General features: G+C 38.6%; 1 protein-coding gene across 4 annotated transcripts in view; it reads left to right on the top strand.

The window, feature by feature from the left end:
* The window catches only part of NR3C2 (nuclear receptor subfamily 3 group C member 2), a 264,083-nt gene that overhangs the window by 211,370 nt on the left and 36,122 nt on the right, over window positions 1–16,591 (top strand). For 3 of the 4 annotated variants that reach the window (XM_024207563.2, XM_024207565.2, XM_024207566.2), the window contains exons 5-6: window positions 8,134–8,478; window positions 8,958–9,102. In XM_024207563.2, coding sequence (XP_024063331.2) covers window positions 8,134–8,478; window positions 8,958–9,102 — 490 coding nt within the window. Of the gene's footprint in view, window positions 1–8,133; window positions 8,479–8,957; window positions 9,107–16,591 lie in introns of those variants that run through there. The other variant, XM_024207567.2, reaches the window with a different exon arrangement.

The raw sequence follows: 16,591 nt of genomic DNA, 5'->3' as shown, positions 1-16,591 counted from the left end.
CATTCTGTATGTGTGAAACTGATTTTTTCTTCCTAAGTGGAGCACTTTGCATTTGTCTTTGTTAAATTTCATCCTGTTTAACTCAGACCATTTCTCCAATTTGTCCAGATCATTTTGAATTATGACCCTGTCCTCCAAAGCAGTTGCAATCCCTCCCAGTTTGGTATCATCCGCAAACTTAATAATCGTACTTTCTATACCAATATCTAAGTCGTTAATGAAGATATTGAACAGAGCCGGTCCCAAAACAGACCCCTGCGGAACCCCACTCGTTATGCCTTTCCAGCAGGATTGGGAACCATTAATAACAACTCTCTGAGTACGGTTATCCAGCCAGTTATGCACCCACCTTATAGTAGCCCCATCTAAATTGTATTTGCCTAGTTTGTCGATAAGAATATCATGCGAGACCGTATCAAATGCCTTACTAAAGTCTAGGTATACCACATCCACAGCTTCTCCCTTATCCACAAGACTCGTTATCCTATCGAAGAAAGCTATCAGATTGGTTTGACATGATTTGTTCTTTACAAATCCATGCTGGCTGTTCCCTATCACCTTACCACCTTCCAAGTGTTTGCAGATGATTTCCTTAATTACTTGCTCCATTATCTTCCCTGGCACAGAAGTTAAACTAACTGGTCTGTAGTTTCCTGGGTTGTTTTTATTTCCCTTTTTATAGATGGGCACTATATTTGCCCTTTTCCAGTCTTCTGGAATCTCTCCCGTCTCCCATGATTTTCCAAAGATAATAGCTAGAGGCTCAGATACCTCCTCTATTAGCTCCTTGAGTATTCTAGGATGCATTTCATCAGGCCCTGGTGACTTGCAGGCATCTAACTTTTCTAAGTGATTTTTAACTTGTTCTTTTTTTATTTTATCTGCTAAACCTACCCCCTTCCCATTAGCATTCACTAGGTTAGGCATTCCTTCAGACTTCTCGGTGAAGACCGAAACAAAGAAGTCATTAAGCATCTCTGCCATTTCCAAGTTTCCTGTTACTGTTTCTCCCTCTTCACTAAGCAGTGGGCCTACCCTGTCTTTGGTCTTCCTCTTGCTTCTAATGTATTGATAAAAAGTCTTCTTGTTCCCCTTTATTCCCTTAGCTAGTTTGAGCTCATTTTGTGCCTTTGCCTTTCTAATCTTGCCCCTGCATTCCTGTGTTGTTTGCCTATATTCATCCTTTGTAATCTGTCCTAGTTTCCATTTTTTATATGACTCCTTTTTATTTTTTAGATCATGCAAGATCTCGTGGTTAAGCCAAGGTGGTCTTTTGCCACATTTTCTATCTTTCCTAACCAGCGGAATAGCTTGCTTTTGGGCCCTTAATAGTGTCCCTTTGAAAAACTGCCAGCTCTCCTCAGTTGTTTTTCCCCTCAGTCTTGAGTACTGCAGCAATACTTTTGCATATTTTCCTCTTTTTCAACAAGAGGTGCGGATTACTTGTTGCTGTAGTGCTGTCTGTAGCTTCAAAAAGTCAACATTATATGATTTTCCACAAGACTTCCCCTTGTATTTTATTTTAAATTTTGTATTCTGGTGCCTAAGAATATTAGACATCTACAAATACTGATCTAACAAAAAAAATCTTAGTAAAACATTCAAGATGTTAAAGCCAGAGCTATTTGCAAGGCCTCTTTCACCACACTTCTCCTTTCTTCAACTATTAATCTGTTTCAGAAAGCCTTAAGAATATAAGAATTTAGGAACTGCGGTACAGGATCAGAATTGTGAAAGTCTTGTCCTAACCCTTAATAGTTAGAGATTGGCTTAAGCCCTAGAACATGATGTTTTATATCCTTTCCAAAACTTTTTTTTTGCATAGACTATTATAACTTTTGATATTCCTATTATTCACATAAGTGTCCAATCACTCTTAGAATACTGATGTTGAATTTCTTGATATGAATTATACACATGTTTCTAAAGAAAATAATTATAGGATTTGAGCTTTTGATTAGCAGTTATCTTTATTCAGAATTCCTGCTGATCTGCCTTGTGACTATGTTAAGTTTTATGACATTGTTGGGTACGGGCAGAAGCTATGATGTATATTTTCTCTCCAATTTTGAGTTGTCTTTATTAGCTTTATATTTGGTAGTCCAATTAAAGAACAAGTGTGAAACACACCTTAAAAAAAATTAAACTCAGTGCAGTTACTTCTCAGAGGTTCTCAGAATCTTTTGTAGTTGGCTGCTGGCTTCTGTGGGAATTGCCAAACCAGTTGAGCTAGAGTCCTGGCATGAAACCAAATGAAAAACACAGTTCTTTTCACTGTAAACATGACTATAAAGCAGTAATATTTTTCGTTTTGATGGTATAACGGAAGAAAATGAAATTGAAACACACTTTTTGTGATATTGTCATGAAAGAAAACGAAAATAAACACAAAAATACTTGGAGAGAAAAAACAGAGGATTTATATCTTGGTTAAATGGGCTGTCAGTTTAGCTAAGCTGCTAGATGTTTGTGGGAACTACCAAACCAGTTCAGTTAGCATTCTGGCATGATCCCAGATGAAAATATAGTTTCTGCTTCTGCACACATGAAAGACGCATAAGATTCTTGTTCTTAGACTCATTGTGCTAATGGAAATAAAACATAGAGCTTGAAAAACATAAATGAATAATAAAAATAAGCAGTGATATTTGATCCTTTTTTATTCTTTCAGGCCTATTTTTAACATTTTTCAGGGATGGATGTCACTGTTAACTCATTATCAAGTATTTTGCTGAATGTGGACATCCTAGCTTTGCTCTTGGGATACATTTGGTTGCAAAAGTGCTAGTTCAGCTTTGGCTTGCTAAAATAACTTAATAGTCACAGTGATCCCATCTCTGCATGCAGTACTGTACGTATAACTGCATTCAATAGGGAGCAAATAAATTTTCACTTACTTTACAGTAAGTTTAATAAGTTTGTGCACATTGCCGATTTGGAACTCAATATTTATTGGGAGTGGGGAGGAGAGTAAGTCTATTTACCAGAACATCAGATCAGCTGCTGCTTTCCAGGGGCTCCTACTGGATACCATGTATTTCATTCTGAGGCAGGTAGGGAAGGGAGTTCAAAGAGAAGCTGTGTGCCACCAGTAGGAATGCCTCTGTGAGTAAAACGAGCAGGGTTTATTCTAATGGATGTCCTCTAGCTGGCTGACAAAAATGCTAAAGGTGTTGCTGCTCTTTGGTGCCTGCCATAGAACATTATTTTTACATTTAATGTACCTCATATTATTTTTATGTTATTTGATCAGGTCTGGGATTGTTAGACTAGAGGATGGGATTCATGGAGCATTTAACCATCACTAAACTAGGCACTGGCATTTTATTTTTATTTGCACTGGTTGCGTTTAGTTTAACAAGGTTTTGGATCAGTTGCATAATTATACCTTTTCAAAAAGAAATTAGAAAATGTCTTATGGTTAAGGTTTAAAAAAAGAAAAAGAAGCAGATAGTAACACTAAAATGGAACAATAACTATAATCTGTTAAACAGTACTGTAGAGCTGCTTGAAATGTAGGAGTAGGAGCATCTTTTATGGTAAAGTGAAGATATGGTAAGTTAAGGGAAAATATGAATATTTTTCAGAACAGAAAAATCACTGATATGGTGAATTAAATACTGGTGAACAATACATAAATAAGGCTATTTTTAGAAAACTTGTCTCCCATTTTATTTTTTTCCATTTTTTTTCTTCATAAATGTTTGATCAGATTATTACAATTACTTTAGAAAAATCTACTTTGGTGATAGTCCCAGACTGACATGCTAATGTCATCACATCCATAGAGGTAGATTGCTAGTGTACGAAAGCATTTACTCCTTCAGTTGTACTTCTACTCAGAGACATTGGGCCTAAATGATTTGGTTAAGTTTTTGTACTTTATAAAGTTTCCCAATCTATTATACATGTGGCTGGTTGAATAATTGAATTTTAAATTATGACAGGCAGCTTTTGATTAATACTTATACATAGTTAGTTGTTTATTTTATCCTTTTATAAAAATTTCCCTCTGGTTTGCACACCTGTGGGCATCTCATGGTTATGTCAACACTGCAGTTTCTGCATAACATCCCTAAGATTGCAGCTCAGGTAGGCATACCCGTGTGATTGCAGCAAGGCATACCCATGCTAGCTTTAATCTAGATGCAGTGGTGTGAGCTCCAGTGCATGCTGTACAAGCTGTCCAGAACTCTGGCTATGTATTTATGTTGCTAGTCTGCGCCGCCGTGTCTTCACTGCTGTTTTAACATGCTGAAAGCTAGTGCGGGTTTGCCTACCCAAGGTGCAGCTGCACTTCCGATTGCTGTGTAGACATACCTACAGAGAAAGAAATAAGAACTAAAAGTACAAAGATATTCTCCAGAAAAAAAAAAATGTGATGCAACTTTTTTATGGAGCAGCGTGTATGGATGTTTTGCAGTGATCGCATGAATGGAGCTGAACATGCACTTGCTACCGGGTATAATGCTCACTGTTGAACTCATGACTAATCCTATTGACTTCAAAAAAACTACTCCCAGGACTGGTTCTAACAATAGGGTCGGGCCCAGTATATTGAAGGCCTTGCATTTTATATTATTTTATTACCATCGTGCCTCGGAGGCACAGTCATCATGACCCAGGACCCCATTGTGCTAGGCACTGTACAAACACAGAACATAAAGATGGTCTGTGCCCCAAAGAGCTTACAATCTAAATATAAGAAGAGAGACAACAGATGGTAACAGACAGAGAGGGGAGTACAAAAAAATAAATAGTATTGGTCAGCATGATAGTGGTCTAAGCATACCAGCAGCCTGTTTTTTGTAGGCATCATGGAAAAAGAGTTTTAAGGAGGTTGTTGAAGGAGAATAATGAAGTGGCTTTATAGATGTTTATGGAGAACTCCTCTCAAGTATGAGGGACGGCATGGGAGAAAGCACAAAAGTTCTTTCAAAAGTGTTTTGAAAATGTAACAAATGAGCGATGTAGGCTGGCATCATGGGCTGATCGGAAGCAGGAATCAATATCGTGATAGTGAATAAGAGATGATAGTTAAGGTAGGGATAGGCTCAGAAGAGCCTTGAAAGTGAATGTTTCAACACAAGCATCTTGTGTTTTATGTGATAAAGAAGGGGGAGCCAGTGGAAGGAGGCCAAGACAGAGGTACATGCTCAAAGAAGTGGGCTAGGATAATGATCTTAGTAGCAGCATTTTTAATGGCTCTGAAGGGTGAGATTGCATTTGTCAAGGCCAGAGAAAAGGTGCGAGATGAGAACTTAGAGAAGAGTTTTAGCTCTGTGGATGGGTAGGAAAGGTTGTATCTTAGGGATGTTATGTGGAAAAAATTGCCAATATTTAGTCATAACCTATTTATTTTGATTTTATTATTCTTTTGTTTCAGTTTTCTGTCTTCATCACATATTCTGTTTTAAAATAATGTGTACAGTATCTCAGTGCATCCATCCTGATGTTAAGGGAAGCATATTGGAGTGTTTTCAGCTACAAGTGCAGTGCCTTTGACAATATTTCAATCATTAGTTTATTATGGTGGTTTATTTTGTTTTGTGTTTACCTGGAGACAGAGTTCTTTGGCCTATGTTAGAGAGGAGATCAGACACTAGATTATCATAATGGTCCCTTTTGGCCCTAAACTCTATGAACCTCTCTCTCCAAGTCCTATAACAGGCAAAGAAATTGAATTCACTGTAGTGTAGGGCTAAACATTGGCCCATGCTGTCCCTTCCCATCTTAAAGCCTATGAGAGTCAGTGAAGAGAAGGATCTCTGCACTTAGTTCATCCCCAGTCATGTCAGTGTTGCACTTTTACTCCTCCCCCCAGAATAAACTGTGGGCTCAACTCCCAAATCTGGGAAATATCCTAGATCCTAAGACAGCGGTGGGCAACCTGTGGCCAGCGGGCCGCATGCAGCCCATTAGAATAATCTGATTGCGGGCCACAATTTATTTTTTTTTCTTCTGCTTTTGGCTGTCTGCAGGGATGGCCCCCGGCAGCTCCCAGTGGCCGTGGTTCACCGTTCCCAGCCAGTGGGAGCTGCGGGAAGCGGCGGACCGCAGGGACTTGGAATCGGCTCACTCCTGGGCTTCTAGGGACCAGTTGGATGCTTCAGGCTCACATACTAACCTCCAGATACGAAGTAGAATGCCTGGGTTGTGGAGTCCAACGCAAAGCCTCGTATGGAAATTGTGTCTTTTAAAAAATAAATGTTTTTGGCCCAGATGTGCAAGGATTCCTCCCCGCCCCCCCCCTACCCCCGGCCATCATGGAATTTTGAGGTTTGCAGAATGTTCCTACCCAAAAGGTAGGAATGATGGGAAAAGTCTCCCATTTAAGTTTGTAAAATAACTTTTTTTCAGGTCTGGGCCTTTATCAAAATAAAATGTTCGGATCGACCAGAAACAAACAGAAAAACAAAGAAGGCTAATTTCATTTTGTGGGAAATTTCCAGGTTTTTTTTGTTTGTTTGTTTTTGTTTTGTTCCACTGCCTTGCTCACATGGGGAAAAGGTGCTTTTTATGCTTTCACCTCTCCCCACTTCTTGGATATCTACATAGCGTTTCGTCTTTAATACAGAAGATGTTGACAGAATCAATTCATGATCCACTGCAAGTTGGGAGATTCATCTAAGTTCTCCCTTGAGAGCCACCCTCCCCCAATATTGAACTCATTGATTTAACAGACCTTTTAACAGGAATCACAGTCTATACAATGTAATATGTTGACATAATCTGGATCTTTTATTCTCTATGCTTAGATAATATGGTAATATATGCTATGTAAATACCTAAGGTAGAAGTTTGATTAATTTTATTTCACTGTGAGCCAAATCATATACCCTGTGAATGCCCAAGTAATGAAGAAAATGAGGTTTCTGCAGCAGATGGAGGGAGAAAGGAATCTCCCTCTCTTACTCTCCAGTGAACCACCAGCAAAACTATTCTGTAGTCTTGCAGCTGGTGGAGCTTCTGTGGTAGTTGTTCCCCTATGCAAGGGACGGGGAAATGTAGCTGATTGTTCCTCGTATTTGCACAACTATCAGTCACTTTACATTATGTGAATGGAAGATATGGAGGGCCCTCTGCACCCAACATCCTTTCATATAATAGAGATATATCATTGTTGCTGTCTTCCGACTGAGAATATGCACCAACGGAGCATAGGGAGGACAGGATTTGCTGTTTAAAAATGAAGTTTCAGTATGGTCAAGTTCACTCTAATAAAGTAGTACTATAACTGAAATATGTAAAAATTGGCTTAACGGCAGGAAGTGGGGAGAAGTGAATTAACAGCAGAGAGAGAGAGAAGTTTTACACTTCTCAGGCTCAGGATTTTTTGGTTAACTGGCTATATATGGTCATAGCGTAATTTCAAAAGTAGCCAGAAGAGAAGTCTGAGTCGTGAGATGAGAAAGTACTAGGGTAGAAAAAAAAAGTTACAATGACAAAGTGGTTTGACTAGATTAGACTAATAGGTTGATAAGTGACTTGTGATTTGTGTATAGAAATGGAAAATAATAAGACTAGGGGCCAGAAAGAATTATCTTGGTTACCAAATGCGATGTGAGACTAGAGACCATGAAGAAAAATGTTTGGGTGATAGATGATTAAGATAAAAACCTACAAAACAAATCAAAACCATTTTTACAATGTTTCATGTAAATTGAAAAAGGTAACTAGGAAACAGGGTGTATTTATAGAAACATGAACAATAAATTAGCAGACATTATTATTTCACTATTGAAATGATACAACATGGGACAACAAAAATGATTCATGGTTGTAGGAGAATTAATTAGTATAAACTAAGAGAGGTAAGCCTTACTTGATTTTTGTTAATTTATTTGCATTGGGGGGGGAAAAGGGGGGGAGGGGAGAGTGTGTCTTAGAAGAACATTTTAGAGATAGAGATGACATTTAGGTTTATTGGTACAGTATATCCTGGATTTAAGTGGGTAGGAGCCTGCTTATATATTTTTCTCCTGGCCCATGTTCCGTTGTGTTCTGGTATTGTCATGCTTACTATTGGAAAGATGGTTTCCATATTAATTTCATTTTTGAAATAATCTTTTTATGCCTCCATCAAGTAAAGGTTGTATCAGATTTCTGTGATTGTATTGTTCTTCTTTTCAGCCCGAAAGTCCAAAAAGTTGGGAAAATTGAAAGGGATGCATGAAGAACAGCAACAACAACAGCAGCAGCAACAGCCACCACCCCAAAGCCCAGAGGAAGGGACTACATATATTGCTCCAGTAAAAGAGCCATCTGTAAACACAGCACTTGTTCCTCACCTGTCTGCTATTTCACCAGCACTTGCTCCTTCACCCTCTATGGTCCTTGAAAGCATTGAGCCTGAAATAGTGTATGCAGGATATGATAATTCAAAACCAGATACAGCGGAGCACCTGCTTTCCACTTTAAACCGCCTTGCTGGCAAGCAGATGGTTCAGGTGGTAAAGTGGGCAAAGATACTTCCAGGTAAGAATGTATTTTATTGTATGTGCTTTCTTTTGAAAATAGGATTTGTGGCTTAATATGCCATTTGCCCAACAGGTCTAGGTAAAATTAATCTTCTTTCATACATTTTAAAGATAGATAATATGATATTTTTGCAGGGGAGGAGGTGATAAATATTGTATTGAATCGTTAATGTAATGATTGTTTTTTGTTTTTCTGATTGAAAATTAAAACTTTGTCTTGTTGGTATTAGTAATAACCATCTAAATAAAATAAATGTTGGGTTGCTAGAACTAAGAGTTCTGTTTGACTGTATTGTTGTTTAAAATGTGCAGACTAAGAATAGATTTCAGTGCTACAATTGTTTCATTGAATATTTTGGAGAAATGTAAACTGTTAGGGAAAGGTGAGCTTTTTTTCCAGTTTGAGCTTAAGGTAATTCACACTACATTGCACCTGAATGTTGATTGTAGTTTGTGATTAATCATTTTGTTCTTCAGGATTTAGAAACTTGCCTCTCGAGGACCAAATTACTCTAATCCAGTACTCATGGATGTGTCTATCATCATTTGCCTTGAGCTGGAGATCATACAAACATACAAACAGCCAATTCCTCTATTTTGCTCCAGACCTGGTCTTCAATGAGTAAGTATCTATTAATTGGCCTTTTCAAAGTAAGATGGATAGAGTTCAGATATTATAATATTTTTAAATATATACACGGAGTATGAAAAATTCAAATACCCAATTTGAAATGTAGATACAGAAAGCTGAGCAACTGAAAACTTCCAACAAAGCTACACTACCTCCTTCCAATTTTCTTTGTGTATGCAAGTGCATGTAGAATGTTCCCAAAACAAGGATGTTATGTTGGCTTTGAAATATGACTGATATACAACCCAGATTAATAGAAAACAGTCTCTTTTTGGTATCTACTATAGTTTGGAAGAATATCTAATGTCTAGGAAATGTGAATGTTTAAGTTGCGAGTTCTTCTAAGCAGATTTAGATAATGGTTCTTTTGTTAACAGTATACAGCTGCTCAATGTGTTTTCATGACAATCATAATTGCCCTTCTTTACAGTCATGAAAGAAGCTAAAATGTTTTTCTATAACGAAACATTCCTAGTTGTATGATGCCAAAAAAAAACAAAACGAAGGATCTATTCCTTCCAAGCATGTGCATTCCTTCATATTTTAAGTTAATATTTTAGTGCTGGTTACTTGCTGAATTAGTGATTTAATTTGTGTTTGTTTATTCAGAATGGTAGGGTCAGGAAATAAAAATAACCAAACAGTCAAATTGAGATAGCATCATATGCTCATTCCAGAAGAGAGCTCTTTCTAAAAGTATGAAAGAGGAACAACCAATAGAACAGGAGGAGTGGTGAGGAAGAAAAACAGAAAAAGAATGGACAAAAAATAGAAGCTTCCAACTCAATTCACTAAACCATTCTGAACCATTTCTCTTGAAGAATGTGCTGCAAAATGTTATTGGTACTATTTCTGCATATGCTACTGTGCAGAGAATTAACATTTTATGTACTTATTAGTTATTGCATTGTTTTGACATCATCAGCCTGATCCAAAGCCCATTAAAATCAATGAGAGTCTTCCCATTTACTTCAAAAGGCTTTGGACCCAGTCCCATAATGGTAAATGTCAAAACAGGTTTGACTAAGGGAAAGGCATTAGTAGATGGGAATGTGGTTAGAAATATACTTTCAGCCTGTGTGCTGAAGAAATTGAATAGGGAGTTCAAAACTTATATTAGTAGGAATTAATCCCACCTGCAAACAAAAATGTACTTGCAGTTTACAACGAGAAGTAATAGTAAAATTAGCATAAAACTCTAGCAGTTGAGTTAAAAAAGTATGGATTGAATGAATGGACTATAGACTATAGGACTATTAGGTGGATAGAAAGCTGGCTAGATCATCGGGCTCAACAGGTAGTGATCAATGGCTTAGTGTCTAGTTGGCAGCTGGTATTAAGCAGAGTGCCCTAGGGGTCGGTCCTGGGGCCAGTTTTGTTCAACATCTTCATTAATGATCTGGATGATGGGATGGATTGCACCCTCAGCAAGTTCACGGATGACACTAAGCTGGGGGGGGAGAGAGAGATATGCTGGTGGGTAGGGATAGAGTCCCTAGTAACCTAGACAAATTGGAGGATTGGGCCAAAAGAAATCTGATGAGGTTCAACAAGGACAAGTGCAGAGTCTTGCACTTAGGATGGAAGAATCCCATGCACTGCTACAGGCTGGGGACTGACTCGCTTGGTGGCAGTTCTGCAGAAAAGGATCTGGGGATTACAGTGGATGAGAAGCTGGATACGAGTCAACGGTGTGCCTTTGTTGCCAAGAAGGCTAATGGTACATTGGGCTGCATTAGTAGGAGTGTTGCCAGCAGATCAAGGGAAGTGATTAGTCCCCTCTATTCGGCGCTGGTGAGGCCACATCTGAAGTATTGCATCCAGTTTTTGGCCCTCCACTACAGAAAGGATGTGGACAAATTGGAGAGAGTCCAGCAGAGGGCATGAAAATGATTAGGGGCCTGGGGCACATGACTTAGGAGGAGAGGCTGAGGGAACTGGGCTTATTTAGTCTGCAGAAGAGAAGAATGAGGGGGGATTTGATAGCAGCCTTCAACTACCTGAAGGGGGGTTCCAAAGAGGATGGGGCTAGGCTGTTCTCAGTGGTGGCAGCTGACAGAACAAGGAGCAATGGTCTCAAGTTGCAGTGGGGGAGGTCTAGGTTGGATATTAGGAAAAACTATTTCACTAGGAGGGTGGAGAAGCACTGGGATGGGTTACCTAGGGAGATGGTGGAATCTCCATCCTTAGAGGTTTTTAAGGCCTATCTTGACAAAGCCCTGGCTGGGATGATTTAGTTGGGGTTGGTCCTGCTTTGAGCAGGGGGTTGGACTAGGTGACCTCCTGAGGTCTCTTCCAACCCTACTATTCTATGATTCTGTGAGTTCAATCATGGGTTTTATGCTGTAGGTCCTAAAATAAATGTCCACGGGAGTTGCAGAGGCTGAGATTAGGATCAGATCAGTGAAAGGTACTATCCACTGCCTGCAAAGAAATTTTAAGGATATGCAAAAAAAAGCTAGCTTTGTGAAAAAATAAGATGAATGATCTGAACTGCTCTAGATTGAACAATATACTTCCTATAACGCTATCAAAATCAGCATCCCACAGGGACCTTTGGAGGTTGGAAGATGGAACTGAAATTGTAGATAGATTGAAGACTACTTTGTTTAGGATTTGTTGACTGTTAAATAAATTGATGCATATAGACTATGATAAGAAACCATGGTAATAGCGGCCTTTGAACTACCTAAGAAAGACAAGTCCATAGAAATTCCTTGTTCGGCACTAAGGGCATGAATTCTTGGGAGTGAAGAAATACCTATAATATTGAATGAAAATATCCATTTAAATAAACAGAAACAAAAATGTTTAAACTTGAAAGAATTAACCACGTCATGCTACGTTAGAAATCATTTATACCCTGACCTGGGAATTCTGATTGTCCTATGGGTAAAGTTGTATTCTGCTGGAAAAAATTAAATTGAACTCAGCAAAATCTGCAGGACTTGAGCATATCTGGGGAACCTTTCCTCAAACAAAGAGGACAAAAAATATGATAGACAGTTGATTGCATAACTAAAGCAAAAGTATCCTCTCATTTTCCATATATCATGTAATCTGTTTTTGTCCTTAATTTACCCTTCATAACTTCAGAATCCAGGCTGAATCTCTTTAAGACAATTTCCCTTGTCTACCTGTGGTAGCATTTCACTTTATTGCCTCACTCTGTGCATTTGTTTCTGCATCTTTGTGGAAATGTATCATGTCCACGAAAGTAATGATGAGTGCCATTCACATACCTTAAACATTTTGTTTAAAAAAAAAAAAAAAAATCCAGATGGCTTGAAACAAACATCGTGCTCTGAACGTTCTTAAGACTATCTCTGCTTTTTTTATTGTTATTATTTATAGTTTTCTGAGTACTATGTAATGGTAGATTCCATTGTCTTACAAACACCCAGCGCTCCCTGGTGTGCAGGGGGATGATAGATATCACTACATCCTTTGAGGGCTTGTCTATATGGGGACACTCAGGAAAATTAATCTGAATTAATTTTTAAAGTGGATTAGTTAAACTGCATTAAACCCCTGTATGGACAGTGTTATTCAAAATTAAAGTGGTCTTACTTCAGTTTAATTAAGTTGACCAAGTTGAATTAACCAAGTTGAATTAAGGTTACTGTAATTCTGAATAAGAGCATCCACACAGGATTTTAATGTGGTTTAACTAATCCACTTTAAATTCACACCTTTAGTTTAATTGGATTATTTCCTGAGTGTGTCTGTGTAGACAGCCCCTAATAGAGTGCAGCATGCACTGCCCTATACACTTGATCAGCTCTACTGGCTGATGCTGGGTGAGAGAGAGGTGCCTGAACTTGTCTCCTTCCATCTCTGTTTGAGACAGGTGCCTCTAACAATACTTGCTCAATGCTGTTCTTGTTAGTCCTTCATAACCAATGCCTGAAGAAGTTGTCCTCTGTCCTTGCACGAGAGATGAAGAAATAATATAATACCCAGCTCTAATATAGCCCTTTTCATCAGCAGATCTCTAAGTGCTTTACAAAACTATTATCCCCATTTTACAGAGGGGAAACTGAGGCACAGGGCAGTGATGTGACTTGCCCAAGGTCACTGAGCCCTATCACTGGGTACTGGGAATAGAATCCAGGTCTCTTGACTACCAGAATAGTGCTCTGTGCAGTAGGCCACACAGCCAGGACAGTCCTTATACCTTGACCTATCCTATCATGGGGCGGGGGGGGTTGGACACTTTGTTTTGATGAATAATTAATAAAAAATAGTTAAATGAATATAACTGAATAAAATGGAGGGTGGTGTCAATCCCAGAAAGTGTATGAGATGCACGAGTGAGTGAGGAACAAAGTATAGGATTATATACACACTAATGCATTTTTGTTCCTTATATGGTAAAATAACTAATAAGTTTATTGTTATAAACTAACAAATTGTTTTCTTTGACATTCAGCATATTATCTTTTCACTTTTTTCTTAAATACTGTGAGCAAAAGGAAGTTCTACATCTGAAAATGTTGGAAATGGTGTGATATGGTGACTGTTTTCTGTGACTCATTTCTTATTCCTCTGATGGCTGGCTTACAAGAAATGATTAGCAAATGAGAATCTCTTGTTACTTATTTGTTAAGTACATCCTTTAATCATCAAAAATGTATTCCACAAACCCCTCCATGCCTATATTTGATTTGATTTCCATGTTAGGGTTACGCAGGACTAGAAATATTTGCCCACCTTCACCAGCCTCTGGTGTATACCTGAATAAATGCCTTTATGAATTATGCACATATTCCACCTCTTTAACTGTGCTTAGAGAACACGATGTGAGCCGAGTGATAAAATGAAGATAAAATGCTTTTCAACTATGTCTCTTAATGTGTTGTGGAAATTTCTAAACACTTTAAAATTGGTATTAATTAAACCAACGCTATTTATTTTGTTCATGTGTGTGCATATATACTATATGTACACTGCTTGAATGTGTATATTACACAGCACAGGGGTCATCATTAAAAGTGAATATTTATAGAGCATTACTTCATCAGAATTATTTTCCATTGTAAACCTAGTGAAAGATTGTGCTATACATGGTGCAGCATAGTGGTTACTATTGGTAAATGTTGACTTAAATGGAAATCATTGTATATGTAATATATAGAAAGAATAAATGATGAGTGTGGTGCAGTATAAAGTTTTTATCAGTAGCATGCCTTTCAGTTGGCCATATTACTTACGTGTAGTGAAGCTATTATGATGCATTTTCCCACCATAGACAGGAGGTCACATTTTCAAAAGCACCCAAGTGACATAGGGGCTAGATCCACAAAGGGAGTCAGCCCTGATACTGCCTAGCTGCTTGGCACCCTAGCTCACGCCTATGCCCCAGCAGCATTCTTGAAATATGAATTCCACCCCCTATTTCACCTGCAGGGTTCAATCTGGTAGCCATTCTGGGAGCACACCTATTCGGGGACGGGGGGACATCTCTAGGGTACCCAGTAGCCCTATGGTTAGGGCACTCATCTGGGTGTGGGAAAGTTGTATTAAATGATTAAATATATATTGGGCTAGAGAGGGAAAGTGAGAGCTTGACTCTATAGCCCAGTAGTTAGGGCACCCAGATGGGATATGGGAGACCAAGTTCAATTCCTTACTCCAAATCAGGTAATTTGAAGCAGGGATTTGAAAAAAGGTCTACCATATCCCAGGTGAGTGCCCAGGCAATTGGATAGAATGATAGAATCCTGAATGGATAGGCGCCCATTTCCTTTTGACAGGTGGGTCTTAGATTCCGCCTCTCTCCTCAGCATTTTTTACTGGCTGGCTTAGGCAACTCATTACTCAGCATGCTGACTTCTAAGAAACCCATTCTCAGTTGCCTAACTCTCCCCAAGCATTATATAGGGAGCCTAACTCAGGGCTGAGAATTCCAGTGAGCAGCAGGGTCCCTAAAAGTTAAGCCTTGTAACACAGAGTATTGCAATTCCTAAGGGCACGTCTTCACTACCCGCCGGATCGGCGGGTAGCAATCGGTCTATCGGGGATCGACTTACCGCGTCTAGTGAAGACGCGATAAAATCGATCCCTGATGGCTCTACCGTTAACTCCGGAAATCCACCGTGGCAAGAGGTGGTGGCGGAGTCGACGGCGGCGCGGCAGCGGTCGACTTGCCGCTGTCCTCACAGCCAGGTAAGTCGACCTAAAATACGCCACTTCAGCTACGCTATTCACGTAGCTGAAGTTGCGTATCTTAGGTCGACCCCCCGCTGTAGTGTAGACCTAGCCTCAGTCACATTGTGAATTCAGCCATTAGGAGCCTAAGACTTTGGTCCAGAGCCTCATAGGTATTTAGGTACCTAACTCCCATGGGTTTCAATGGGAGTTAGGTGCCTAACTATCTTTGGGGATTTGGACCTTAGATGTAGGCTCCTAAGTCATTTAAGCACTTTTGAAAATTTTACCCAAAGTCTCTGTTTCAGCCATCTGTAAAATGGGCATAATAATTTACATCACAGGAACATTGAGAGGCTTCATTAGAGTTGGGAAAATGCTCTGACACTCTTATAAAAGACATTATAGAAGTATAATGTAGCAGCATTGAAACAATAATGTATAAACACAATGTATTAGTAGCTATAACTAATAAAATACATTATACTTTTCCTTGCTCCTCTGATGCTTTCTTGGTTTTCATCTGTACTCTAGGAAATAAAAAGAGAAATACCGTAAAAATCATGGGTATATAAAAGTTAATGGGCCAGATCTTAAAGTTTTTATTCAGTTCTATTTACTAAATTCATTCAAGGATAATTTTGCCTGAGCAGAGACTTGAGGGTTTGTCCAATAAAAATACCTCTAGCTGCCACAGAGGCACCAGGAGGTGTGCTCAGTTCACAATAAAATTGAAAAATTAAAGTGAAGTTGAAGAGAAGAAACTAAAAATATAATTTTCACTAATATTTATCTAAGATATCTGTCATTTCCAATTCCACCACTGGAGCTCTGCTATTAGTTCATACAATCACCATGTTCAGTCAGTTACAATAAGAAAGACTCATTAGAAGGTAACTGAAGCTGCAGCATAATTAGTGTTGACATATATTTTTAAGGGTACAGTAAAACATACTATTCCAGCTGGTATTTTTAATTGATAAGAAAAAGAAATTATTAGCCAATTTATTGACGTTGGAATGAAAAAAATATCTCTAGTGAGTAGTAATCCCTTTAGTCTATGACTTCAGACAATATATCACACTGTTAGCCACTGTTCTGAGTTGTTATGAAATATTTTTGCATTATATAAATTTAACCCTTGTCCATCTAAAAACCAATACATTCATTTCAATATACAAAGCCCAGTCCTCAGTGTAAAGCGTAACACTAATTTTCAATAAAATAGAACTTCATTATCTATAGCATCCTTTATACTAAACGCTTTGTGGCTCCCACAATTGCAAAGTTTGAAATAATGAAAGTGGAGTAAGAGAGGAATTAGAAACAT

Source organism: Terrapene carolina, unplaced genomic scaffold (genome assembly GCF_002925995.2).
Source record: "Terrapene carolina triunguis isolate 2854851 unplaced genomic scaffold, T_m_triunguis-2.0 Scaffold66, whole genome shotgun sequence".
Taxonomy (NCBI): Eukaryota; Metazoa; Chordata; order Testudines; family Emydidae; genus Terrapene; species Terrapene triunguis.
The sequence above is the reverse complement of the archived record's forward strand: the minus strand, read 5'-3'. Positions and strand labels throughout refer to the sequence as shown.